This window comes from Apteryx mantelli, chromosome 2 (assembly GCF_036417845.1).
Source record: "Apteryx mantelli isolate bAptMan1 chromosome 2, bAptMan1.hap1, whole genome shotgun sequence".
NCBI lineage: Eukaryota > Metazoa > Chordata > Aves > Apterygiformes > Apterygidae > Apteryx > Apteryx mantelli.
This window is the reverse complement of record NC_089979.1, coordinates 4991405-5005272: the sequence shown is the minus strand read 5'-3', so window position 1 is coordinate 5005272 and position 13868 is coordinate 4991405. Positions and strand designations below refer to the sequence as shown.

Here is a 13868-nt window from a genome sequence, read left to right as displayed (position 1 = left end):
AAAGATTTCTTGGGGAGGGCATTGGATTGGCAGTAAGCAAGATTAAGAACCTGATCCCAATTGACATCAGTTTCGTACTCAGCAATTCTGGGAAACATCAGGCTACCAAAAGGGCTTTCTGCTCTTCCAGTGTTGAAGAAATCCATAAAGAAAAAAAAATGAAACAGGTAACAGGTCTAAGATGAAGGGATTAGTTGAAGTGCCATGAAGGCCTTTGTAGAATAAAACAGAACAAGAATAGCAAGACTGAGAAATTACTCTGAGGTAGATTTTAAATCTATTGACCAAATAAAGTATAATTTTGCAAGACAGGTTTGCAGGCAAGGGACCCTTCCAGCAGGAGATTAAACATATGCTTAAAAAGAAGCAAAATACTTTACGTTTGGTGACTTGCTGGTCGTCTGGTGACATTGCACACTCTGTACTTTCTTTTCATTTGTCCACAGTGTGTTATCTCCACCTTTAGACCTAAAAATTGGAAAACATGTATCATCATTTCTTCAAAATCAAGGGGTCTGTCCTCTTTATTACTAAACAAGACTACTCAATCTGTACAGTAAAGCTTAACACTATTCAGCATGTTCTCAGAGCACTGAAGAATATCCCAGACAGAACTAAAAAAAACAATTTTCATATTCAAAACCTCCTGAGCTTCAGCCAAAGTCCAACAAAGAATTTTGGAGGCAAGGTGAAACCCAAAAGCCCCAACAGTTCAAAGACAAAGCCGACCGCATTCAAATAATTTTAGTTCTGTACCTCTAAGGAAGTCAAGGATGGTGGAAGGAAAAAAAAAGACCATGCAGCTTCCTCCATGAAACAAAAGCTTGTTTATACTTTATGTCTAAACATACAGTGACTGGGAGGCCTCCAACTGCTGCAACCAACCCTGACCTAATGAACCTGGAAACAAAAAGTACCTATAGGGACCCTGGGCACCCTTCCGAATGAGGCGGCTGGGCTGTACTTCTAGTGAAGACTAACAGCTGTCACAATCCCCACTTGCACAAAAGCCAAGCCTACCCAAAAGCCAACAAGCTTCGGTGAGAAGGCTAGCCAAAAAAGAAGGGGAATTGTCCCCACTCTGCACATTTCCCACCCCAAAACAACACAACACAATACAGAAAAGTTTCTCATTTACCGCTACCCTCTCAAAATTAGCTTGAATACTGCATTTTCATTTGTATTACTTTCATATTCAGACAAAAACAGATGCGGGTAGACTATTAGAAAGAGGAAGCTGAATGTAGGGGACTGGGAAAGAAGGGGCTGCAGATATAAATTCCTTATATATCTGCACATGGGTATAGGCTCATGCAGCTGCTGAAGAACACTGTATATTTAACCTCTCTGCTAAAGGCACCAATAACTTGCCAAACAACATACAAATCTTTCCACGTTATTTGCCAGGGCTCCAGGTGCCAACTGTTTTGAAAGCATCAGTAAATATCAAGTTGTCATGAGTATCTCTGAAGCCTGTATCATAATATTTTCATTAGAAGATAAACTGTTACCTCAGTACATCAATTTACGATTAGCTTTGCTCAAAATCCGAGACGACTATTTCTTATCTGAAGATTGAAAATCCTCATGGAAAAAAATGACAGTAATACCTGGCAATTCAGTGCCTGCTTATTATTTTTGCAAAACATTTATGAGTGGTACAATCCCATCATAAAGCACCCAACAACATAAAGGCGTGGATTTATTTATACTTTTATTGCAAACTCTTAGCTGGGCAAATATATGTTCTCAAGATGATTTTCTGGACGTTTGGTGGGAACAAGGAAGCCCTAAAGTTGCCTTCACTGCAAGACAGATTAGGGGAGTTTGGTTTTCTCTTCTGACTTTCTTTCTACAAAGCCTGACCTCCCTAAAGGCACACTTGGCTTGCTACGTAGGAGCTCCAATAACCCGCTCAGGCTTATGATGTAGTCTCCCTTCTCAGATATATAAGGGCACCAAGAGGGTTGCCTGCATTGCAAGCCTACATCACCTCATCAGGTAGGAGATAGGTGAGCAGAGGGAGGACCTTGATTTCCCAGAAGAAATCTTATGAGCGAGGATACTGTGAGCACAAACAGTAATATTCCCTCCGCTTACTCTTTGATTCAGTCATTACGTATTAGAATAAGTGTAATTTTCTTCCAGGAAAATATATGTATGAAATATACCTAAGTACGGAAAAACATATCGTCAAATTATTAGCAAAATCTGGCACGTGAAAATCTTAAAATCAGCAGTAACTGGGAAAATTTAAGTCCAGGTAATTTAAAAAATACGAATGAACTCCTGGCCTTTACAAACATTCTGAAATCATTAGATTCAAATCTAGAATTTACCTTGCTATCAAATCAGGATTGGCACTACTGACATATGTTGCAAAAGTGGAAAAAGAGTGTGAAACTTTTGCATTTGTAACTAACTTTTATTTACTTTAGAAAGGGGGGGGGGGGTACTTTAAGAAGAGTTAGAGCGCTGCAGTAAATATAACCTTTAACTACCAGAAAGGATAGCAATATTCAAGCGGGAAGAAAAAAAAATGTTTTTCAAGAAGACTGATATAATAAGAGATGCTGCGCTATGTACTCAGGAGAAAAGATGCGAGCAGTTTGCACTGAGATATTCGCAGATGCCAGCGTGCAGAGCTAACTTTGATGTGACGCTCAACCCAGCGCCTGGGTGGGGGTGAGGCACGAAGAACTGGAGCTATGTCAAGAGAACATGCAGGAGGAGAAGCTTGCACAACCGCAAGCCAGGAGCTAATCTCAGTACAATAAATTACTACCCATCTGCTAGGAAGCTTTGGTTCATCCTGACATGTACAGTAAAATGCATCATCTTCACTGAAGCACTTTCATTAAGGGCAAAGCTAATTAAAATTACCCTATATTTGCCGCAGGCTAAAAGCACATGCGTATTATCATGACCATGGATTCTCAAACACGTGCTAGCTTACTTATGTGCATACCTGAGCTCTAAGCATGCAGGGTTTAAATAAAAATAAATATGCTCGCTTAGTATTTTATACTGGTGATGAATCAAGTAAGAAGCCACATATTTATCTCAACTGATGCAACTTTGCTTATAGTCACAAAGTAACTCAGTAACTTTACAGAGCTCAACCCAAGACACAGTAGGAAAAAAGGACAGGTACAGGCTTAAATGTAAAATTGATTAACAGAGTTCCGAAATTCTTGGAATATACGTAAGTAACAAAATGATTCTTGCGCCTTAGTTTTGCTCAAAAGTCTATGTTCGCCGTTCATTGTGACAATCTGTCACCCAACAAGAAATCAACTGCTACAGAAAAACTTTTTGAACATGTGGTTTTCATATATCATCACAGGGAATAAAGCAGTTTTATATTATTATTACCTTTTATTTCTTTGGTAAACTTTACCCTTTGGGAATCTGTCAGAGGTTTCTGTTGTTCTTCAATACTTTTGAAGTCCAAAACTTCACATACAAACTCAATAACTGGCTGTGCTTTGTAAAATGCGGTTGCAGATACTACAGACAAACACATGTACATTAAAGTTATATTACAATAACAATGAGAAAATTGTTAAGAAATCCGACACACGGGATTACATTTTTGGCTTTTCATCAAAAGAGAAAGGAGGAGGAAGAAAGAATTTGTATAGGACCTACCATCAATATTTAACATCATTTTCCATAACGAAGGTCTGACTGATTGATGAAATCCAAACCAAACTTCTCTGCCACCACCTAATGGGTTTGAGCACCCTTCTGATGCTGTAAAAAAAGATCGCCCCACAGGAGTATATCTGGAATAAAGAAAATGAACTCATTAGCTAAGGAATCAGATCATAAAATAAAAGCAGAAGGAAAAAACTTAAGCATTAAGACAGTAACTAATACAAATTCCTACTCAAAAACACAGAAATATCAGTGTTTCCTATTATAAATAACCTGAAACTCTCATCAGGACTCAGGTTACACCTCTCAATTGCAGTTAGTTACAGTGAGAAGTTAGCTAGTACTCAGTTTGTTTGTTTTTTTTTACCCATTATCAGTGTACCCCATTAACATACCCACTAATACAAACCAAAAAGCTTTACAGCGTTCTTTGTGCTCTATTAAAAACTCAGCTACGATTCAGTTAGAAAATAATTAAGTATCTCTAACATTAAAAACAACGGTCTAAATCTCACTCCTTATTTGCAAATAGCTTCCTCTGAAATCCATGGAAACTTTGCCTGAGTAAAAGACTGATCTAACAAATATTTTTAATGCATCTTTCATCTTGGTATTTAAGTATTACGCATTTAATATGAAATTAATCAAAACCAGTGCTAATATTCTTCTCTGAGCAAAGATGTGTGACTAACTGGTATGGGCTGTTTTCTCTGTTGTAAAAGCTGACTCAAGTACCTTTTTTTAATCCTCACATTAGGGATAAATTCAACTTAATATAGGATATTTAAAGATATTTACATAAATTTAATTCTCAGTTTCTCAGTTTAGTCCTTTAAAACAGGAAAGTTCAGCCTTATTAAGCTTTGTTCTTTACTTTCCAATTGACTTTAATTTGAACAGTGGTCTGAACAGCAGAATTTATGCAACCTAGCGTCTCCTGGGTTGGACTGAAAATGCTGTGGATCCCACTTGCTTGGAAAAGAACTTTTTCAAGTGTTTTCTATAAAAATAGCTCTATCAGGTGAGGTCAATGCCCGTCTAGCTCAGTATCCCGTGTACCGAATTGGCTATAAACATCTGCCCAGGAAAACCTAAGAACAGGCTAAGGATGTTTGAAACCAGCCTTACGTGTCTCCCAGCCTCCAACTGCTTTCAACTTGGGGGACGTCCCTCTTTTAAGACTTCAGGGGGATGAGGGATGGGTGAGATGGAAGGGCCCTCCCTCGATCGGACCAAACAAACATGGAATGAGGCTGAAGACCAGCGAGGAAAGGGACTCGTGTCCGCTTTGGAGGCTACTAGTTTCGCCCGATGAGCAGAAAAGCAGCGGTATTGCTTCTCGCCTGAGCACACGAGATCTACTACTGTTGCGGTTGATCTATCAAAGTACATGCTAGGTAAAATAGCCCCTGAAGCAGAATGAGCAGTAAGGCAATTTTCTAAACAACGTCAAGGTCTTCCCCTCACCTCATGGAAGGCAAGTGCCTCATGACTACATCCAGTGCCTGGATGGTCTCAAATGGGACACTTGGCAGCCGACCAGAAAGAGCATCATGTAAAGCCTGCAAACTCACACAGGACATCCACTTTATAGCCACCTTAAATATTCTGTCCTTCCCTTCTCCTGGCAGCGTGACCTCCAACTCCACCTGCAACAATGCCAAACAACAAACCAAGATGATTCTTTCCATTTACAGGGAAAAATGAAAGGGGCTTAGAAGGGATCATGAATGCCTCTGAGTATCAACTCTAGAGCATGGGAGAAGACACAAAGCAATGCTGAAGAAACAACATATATTAGGTACAGCCTCTTTTTACAGCTAGGTTTTCCAAAGGTGGAATTCAGAAAACCAGCATACTTCCCAACTTGCATCTACCTCCCTCATTAAGGCAACGTACATTTTGGAAGCGCTCGTGTATCACCAGGAAGGTCTCAGAGAAAATCGGAAAACCTGAATTCAGATATCTAACACGTACCGATGTGTCAACACTCACAACGTCAACTTCTGCGTGTGCAGAATAAAATGTGGGCTGTCATTACCTGCCAAGATTCATGAACTTCAGACCTTCTCTCTCTAGAGCACTAGACAGAGTACTTTATATATACTGGGAATATAGTTCAAATGAGAAGAAACAAGCCAGAAAGAGCTTTAAAAAAAAAAATAAAGAAATAACTATTATTTCTAGATGCCAAAGAATAAATGATGGCTCAAGTACCAGCAATAGTAACATGCAAGCAAAGGCTTGTTATGCTCCGTTTTGAATTTTTTGCCCACAACATTGACAAACTATATTATTTTAAATTACTTTAGCTGTGATGCATTTTAGAATGCTGCCTTCTCCTCTTTATTAACACAAAGAATGTCTGAATATAGACATTCTTTAACTAAAATTAAGGCTTGTTTAAAATGATTAAAACTTCTGGGAACGACGACAAGAAATAACAAGATCAGAATATCCTTTGTGTTGGATATAAACAAAAACACTAGATTTTCCTGTCCCAAGGAGCGTACAATTGCAATACAAAAGGCATCCACTTAACAGACAAACTGTAATTAGTGGGGTAGCGAAAACGATACGTGGGTAACAGCGAGCTAATATCTGCAATCATCTGGTCTTTTGTGCCAGTTAACTGGTTCGCTCACAGGAAAAGAAAAAAAAAAAAAGAAGTAAAAATAAAACACAAATAATAAGCCTTCCTATAAGCCAAAAGCCTAGTTGACAACTTAGAGTAGATAGTTAAAATTAATATTACAGCCTCAGCGCTCCTCTTGCACAAACATTATTCGCCGGAAGAGTCGCGCAGAGGAAGGAGAATGATGGAAAAGGGAGTCGGTAACTGCTGGGTCACTGGTTTGAATCTGGCCCCGAATGTTAATCCTACCGGAGAGCGATGCAAAGGCAGGTATAGGTTTTCAGCTGACACAGCTTGGAAGCTTTTTATGAAGTCTTTTTCTGCTATGCCGTCAAAAGGTCTTCAACCTACATGTCACTTAGAGGATGGAAAATATTTGTTGCACCTGAATTACATATTTTTTTACACTTCTCTCCTGCTGCCAAACACCATTTTTATTACCCCTGACACTGCTGAACACAGAACTTGGCTGATTATTAATGACTCTGGTACCATGAATCTAAACAAAGACTTTTTTGTCTTTTTTTTTTTTTCCCCTTCCCTCCAGGTTTCAATTTCCAAAGCTCCTTACCCATGATGGAATGGAAACAGATAAAGAACTGAACTACTTGTGTTGCAGTAACTGTGTATCCCTGGCGGAAATAAAAGACACGGGATTGAAGAATTTGTATTCCAGTTGCCTGAGTGCAAACCTGTGTCCAACCCGCTCCCAGATTCTTTAATTTTAAAAGTAGGTATGCCAGAATTCGAAAGCACTTTACCCTTTTCAGCAGCAAAAATATGCTCTGTTGTAACACATGCACGTACTCAGCTATCTTAGATAAATTTATCAGTAAACTATCAGATTAAGACAGGAGACAAATACCTATTACATTTAGCATAGCTGTAACTGAATTTACACTGGCATATTTGGACCAAATAGATATTACTGCTGAGTCTAAAACCACTTCAAAATAACTGAATTAGTGTCACCGTTGAAGTACATAAGGCTTAAAACCAGCTTCCCGGGTTTTCATCCTCTAATATCTCACGTGAATGACGTGCTTTTTAAGCGTTTAAGTTTTACTGAGTCCATTAAAGAAATCATAATAATACATTAGGACCAAAAATGATTCCATAATCCACATTCATAAGAAGATTACCTAGACTTTTAAGTGCTGCAAATCAGAATTTAAATCTGGCGATCATTCGTGCTTTATCCCGCTCTACATTTTTAAGGGCACATTTAAGTTTGATAGAGTGAGCAAAATATGAAAAAAAGAAAAGCAGTTTTAAATGGGAAGCTTTCCCGTTTTACTTTACTATTAGGAATAAATAGCAAGGCTAAATTTAATCTTTGACTTCCTACAGTTGCACCAGGAACAACCTGTCCCAAAGGAAAGTGTTCAGTCTCGGTCACTAACCTATTCCTGCTGCAGCAATTACTAAGCTGCAACGCAGTTAATGCAATTTTGCAGGTAAGGAACTAAGCAAAAGGGATGTTACCGTATAGCCATGCAAAAAGTCACTAAGCCGGGGCAAAATCTGAACGTTGTTCTTAGAAAGAACAGCTCCTGTAGGTCTGACTGACTCGTAGGAGTCAGCGTACATCAGTAATTAAAACTGGCGCTCGATATACGGAGCTTCCGCACTCTGTTCCCAGCTCTCTCGAAGCCCGGCCACGCGGCCCTGGGGATTTCGGTACTCCAGTCCCCTCTCTGTAAAACCCATGCCTCGCTTCGTGACTCTTCAGTCACGTTTTCAGCGTGTTTTCAGAGCGTTCTTGCCCAGCAGCCCGCGAGCTTTCTCCTTTCCACGGCTTCAGAGGAGAGCAGAGGCGCAGTTTCCAACCAAATACTCGAGGCCTCACCTCCCGTGCGCTGCTCTGGAAGCCCTCCGGGTCACGAGTCAGGAAAGGTGCCTACTTCTACCGCGCACGCGGCCCCCGGTACTATCTCCGTGTTTCAGACGGACAAAGTCAAGAAGAGGAAGGTTAAGTAACATGGCTGGGGCCGTATCCTGGATTAACCGGCTGCCCTTGGGCCTCGGCTTCCCTTCCAAAAGGGACCAGAAGTAATATTTCTGTGCCAGCCTCCTGCTCAGTCTTTCAGCATCAAATTCATGTAAAGCGCTTTTAATTAGTTATGTGCATCTTTTAAATTAAAGACTGTTTAAGATGTATTAGTTGTTCTTGAATCTTGCTAGGTAGGAAAACATTCCAAATGAAGTTAAAATTTAGTTCTAGCTTTTAATTTTAGAAGCGCAGTTCAGGCAAATAGAGAAGTAATGCAGCAGGTTCGTTAAAAGCCACAGGTAAAGGCGAACTAGGCTTGCTCTTAGAAGCTACAAGCAAAGAGACTATTAACGTCTTTATAATTTGACAGTGTCCTATACATTGCTTTTTCCCGAGTGTGTAAGAGTGAAAACTAAGGAGATATTCTGTTAATATTTACGTATTTCATATTTCCTCTGAAAGCTCTAAAGAAACAAAGGAAAGAACATATAAGTAGGTAGGATAATCACAAAGGCCGAGAAGAAAAGATGAAAAGAGTTTATGTAAGAGAAAAAGTTATAAAAGAAGCAGGGTTGTCATCAAGGACAAAAAAAAACCCCAGAGCCACCACCGCTGACCAGAGATGAGGACAGAGTACGTAAGGGCAAGAGCAACAGGAGGAAGATGCCAGCAATTTGGGTATCAGGGTTCTGCGCAGGATCAGTTCTTCCACTATCGACAGGCGCTGCAGCTCAGTCAGGCTCTGCTCTCGTTTAGATTTAGCACCACGTATTAATCATTTACGTGTTAATCTTTCCAACAGGATTCTATACACAGAACAATTAAAAAAACACCCCACTCGTCTAATTGCCCTGGAGGAAAGTCCTATAGCTGATGGGAGAAGGGGAGGGGGAAAAAAATGAGAGTTTATTCAAGTGAGCCTAAATGCGAGCCAGTTACGTAGATGACGCTCCTGAAGCCGTCCTGTGCTAACTTCCACGCAAAACGGGCTCCCCAGTGAGATCCACACCACCAGCCCTTTGCAAATTATCATCGCTCACGCTTCGTAATTCTGTCGCACTCAGAGCGATTAACAAAATTATTCAAGTTAACCTTTTTCTAAGAGGAGGTTACAACATTTATCTTCATGCGCACAGAGGAACTGAGCCTTCAAAGGCATTTCCAGTACAACCACCTTAACTTTACTTCTCATTTTAAAGCATTTTCCGTACTTTGACTAGAAGTAATACGCACTAATTTGGAGTCAGCTTCTCAGTGTATACCCTGGGAAAGATGGGCTGGAAATTTTGAGAAAACTACCTACTACGTCCTGTTTGGGCAGCTCCTTTCAGGCTTTACAAAAAGCGACAGATAAAACTCTCGACTCCTGACATGGCCAAGAAGAAAGTCATGTGAATGGCAAATTTACTGGCAAAATACCCACTTCTTTCCTGATGACACACTGTCACTACACTTCATTTTTACCATGGACTTCAAAACTCAAAACATCAAGGGTAGAGGCCTATTCAGCAAGCGGTTACTCAGCTACAGACCATATGGAATTACATAGGTTGGAGGTTACCTGCTCCAACCCTCGATCAAAGTAGGGCCAGCTTCCATCTTCTGAAGTCTCATTAGATCAGGAATTAATCTGATCAAAGTTTGTTTATTCTCCATAGTTTTTCATTTAGTCACTCACACACAACACGGACAATATTACGGCTATAAACTGATTTGACGTGTGTCAGGATGACTTGGTTAGACCCCCCCACACACACTCAACACACATCATTCCAGCTATGGTAAATACCTCAGAATCTTGCCCGTCAAATCTGTAGGAACTGGGATACTATATATTAGTAAACTAAAAGAGCGAAAGTGAAAAAATTTTTGCTCTCCGATAATCTTAAATGCTTTGAGTTTTCCTAGACGCGAGTTCATAAGTTGAAAACTAATTCAGACTGGAGCAGAGACTGGCCTTTACTGCTCTACACTCACTCAAAACCAGAGAACATTTTGGGGGAAATCAAGAGTTATACATTACATATATCAGAGTAAGAGCTAGATGAAGGTAGAAGTATTAACAACGTCAAGCGTATGAGATGGAGAAGAACACTGTGATCTAGTTCACAACACACTGTCACTGCATTTCAGAAGACCTAAGCTCTATTTCCAACTTCATCACATAGCAAGTTTCCACATTTCTTTGTATTTCTCTTTCCTCTTACATTTTATTTCTGTTGTCTACTCTGGCTGTAACCAATTTCTACGGGGCAGGACACTTTCACGGTAATTGTACGTGCCTTGCCTCGCACCCACAGCAGAAGGGTAAAATGGCCTCTGGGAACTACTGTAATACAAATGAATAACGAGAATGACCTGTAACCTGAAGTGTTTCTCATCTAAATAAAAAGACCACAGAAAATTCAACGTGATATTAGACCACAGAAGCGTAGAACTAATTATTCTATAGGTTTTGTGCGTTAGCATGTTCTAACACAGTACTTTCTGCTTAATGAGTCATCTATGGGTACAGACATGTGTTTTAAAACTACAACTGGAGTGCCTGAAGATGTCGGTGCCCCCAGAAGAGAGCAAAGCAGAACATGTGAGTGCTCCTCAGCTGCTCCAGTGCTAAGCTAGCAGTCTTAACCTAAGCAGTTTAAACTAATTTGGCTCTCCCGTTGCAAACGATTAGGGAAGAGATGCACGTGCCATTCTGCCAACCGAGCGCTGGAGGAGTTTCTTCCAACTAGCGGATAGTGAGAATCAGCTTACAGTAGGTTTTGACAAGATTAACGAGCTGATACAACAGCTTGCTGCTGCCAAGAGGGGTGCTTCCTCTCCCAAACCCAATCATGTTTTCACCTTCCCCCTAGCACCAGTATGGAGTTCATCTCCATGCCTCCTTGGGCAACTGATCCAGCTCACCAAACCAGCTGAAAACTACGCGAGTGGGGAGAAAGAGACAGAGGAAAGAAGGGATATGGAAAGGGGAGCGACCCTTTTGATGGCAACAAGCTCATACGTCTGCTCAGCCTGTCTTGTCAAACCACCCCCTGAGTAAGGTGATACCGTAGATCAGCAGAGGAACACATTTACGCCAAAAATATACAATCGGTTGTTGTCAGTTGCTGGAAAGGCTCTGCAAATATTACATTAAAATGTCCAAGTAGAAACTCCTGTTTTAAAACTTACTTTATCTCTCCCAATGGGAAGCGGCATAGCTGTATAAAGATTTTTTCTTCCATCAAACACTGGTTTGCGGTCCCCAAAAATCTGTGTTTTAAAGTGCTGAACCATATGCTCCACTATTTCTCTGGAAATACAAAAAGAATGTTAAATCAATGATTTGGTTTTGATGTTAAGTAGCAAATGAATACTATCACTAACATTTATGAGTATAGGCATAACCCCCCCAAAATATTAGATGGAAAATTAAAGGATTGTCTACTGTTGGGCATTAGAGGCAAGATTTGTTTGACTGATCTGATTTAACCCAACCTTTTCACAGACTGAACTGGTTTCTTAAAGCAGCTGTTTTTGGCTTTTTCAGACTGAAACTTTTCTTCACCTTTTCCATGATACACTTGAACCAGCACATGAACAATCCTTGCTATCTCATCCCCAAAACTAGAGCTGCGTGGTATTCTCCTGAGGCTTCTGCTCCCCTGTCCTCCAGTCCTTTTTGCATGTCACCAGAGGAGCATGGACCAAAAGATCAGAGGACTGAGAACCTTTTAAAGAAACACTATCAAGGTTTCCCTCACCACGTTTCACCAGCACAACGTTCCCCTGATGACAGTGATATGCAAGCTTTTCTGCATCACATTCAGAAGGATTACTTTTAAGCCTAATCTTTTCCCATAGCTAAAACACCAGCATTCACCAGGTCCCACGCATACTAAAAACACGTATTAATTTAAGCATGGCTGGAATCAGGTTCTGTTTCAGCCTGATGTAACCATTCACAAGGTTCTTGTCAAACCGCAATGTTTACTTACAAGCCGACCCGGCAAAGCAGGTCACTAGCAAATTAGTGGCCAACTGGAATAACAATATCCTTTGACGCCGAAGGTCTTTGGTTCAAACACCCCAGGCATCCTTCAGGCTATCTGTAGCACACGTTTGCAAAATCTGAAATACATCTTCCAGGCAGTGAGTTGCAGACCACTGATTTGAAATACGTCAGCGGTCTGCAACTCATTGCCTAGAAGATCCTAAAGACATGGCTTGGGGCAAAAGGGTGTTCAAAATTTAAACAGACGAGGAAAGGAAAGCCACAGCAAGCTATTTCTTCAGTACTGCTGTCAACTAGCTTGCAGGGGCTGGGAAACCACTACCCTATACTCCTTTACTTGAAAAAGTATCTAATCTAGCATACAGTTAGATATTACAGCGACGTGTGCAGCTGCAAAAATCTGAGGCGAAACTCTGAATCACACACTGTAAAGAACGAAGACTGTCTTAATTGACAGTTTCTTTGCTATGTCCCAAGGCTTTAAGACAGGATGGGTCCATTGAAAGAAATTCGTCTGCCCTCTGAGAAAGGATAAATAAAACTTGGTCCAATAATTTCTGCTTCAGGTCTGCAACGTCTCACTGAACAAGTACATAATTTGGAGAGTGGAAGGAGGGAGATATTTTTGACCTTATGTTAGAGATTTTGAGCAATGGAAAACCCATTATCTTAGCAGGTAAATCATTCTGATTGTAAACTGTCTGGTATAAATATGAGCACTTCGTTTTAATTAAGGTTTTCAAGCTTCAAACCGTACTTAGCAATGGTGTTTCTCAGCTGTGGGTGGAACTTAATGAAAAGTGAATTCTTTTCCCTCTTTGAAGTTGAAAGGAAGGGTATTTCCCAATGCTCTAACTTCAGCCCTTTGGGACCACTTTTCTGGTGAGATTACGCATACACCCCAAGAACCCGAGACTACTGACTGCCAGCGGAGCACATTTTGATCCTTTGAGGAGTCCTAGCTGCCCTCATGAATTAAACCGAGGACATCCATGGTGCCAAACCAAACATCATGCTGGTTCTTGCTTTACTTTGGATCCAAATGGATCAAGACACATGATTCTGAAAGAGGAGGGAAGGGAGGCAGGGGAGCGCACAGACAACATCTCCATGAACTGCCCATGGAGCAAAGGACCTTTCTTCCTTCAAATGCTTATGCCCTTGAGCCTCCCATTCCGGTAGACTATTGAGCCGTACTAGTGCTCTGGGGCATCAACAGACACCACTACTAACAAAGTTAGTTTTTTCACGCACTGATAATATACTATACTATGATTTAAGTCTTATACTGCTACTTACAGATATCATTTGAAGCACAATTTCTTAAAGAAGGCCCAAGTTAAATAAAACTCTGATAGCTGCCAAGAACGGGGCTGTTAGGTCAGAAGAGATCTGGGCATCACCCACGCTGACTATCAAACTACCACGTTAGACCTGGACTTGCTGTGACACATGAAAAGATGAGCAGGACTGTATTCATTTGGCACATCCTGCATAATCCTATATGTGTGTGTGTGTGTATATATGTACACACATAAACATATGCATATGCATTTACGTAGGACTCAAATGTCATGGCT

General features: G+C 40.6%; 1 protein-coding gene across 2 annotated transcripts in view; it reads right to left on the bottom strand.

Annotated features, from left to right (window-relative positions):
- AGO2 (argonaute RISC catalytic component 2) overlaps nt 1-13868 on the bottom strand; it is a 51907-nt gene that overhangs the window by 16082 nt on the left and 21957 nt on the right. The window contains exons 3-7 of one of the 2 annotated variants that reach the window (XM_067290116.1): nt 11466-11586; nt 5128-5309; nt 3652-3788; nt 3376-3510; nt 381-468 (exon numbers count right to left, since the gene is read on the bottom strand). In XM_067290116.1, the coding sequence (XP_067146217.1) occupies nt 381-468; nt 3376-3510; nt 3652-3788; nt 5128-5309; nt 11466-11586 (663 nt within the window). Of the gene's footprint in view, nt 1-380; nt 469-3375; nt 3511-3651; nt 3789-5127; nt 5310-11465; nt 11587-13868 lie in introns of those variants that run through there. The other variant, XM_067290117.1, reaches the window with a different exon arrangement.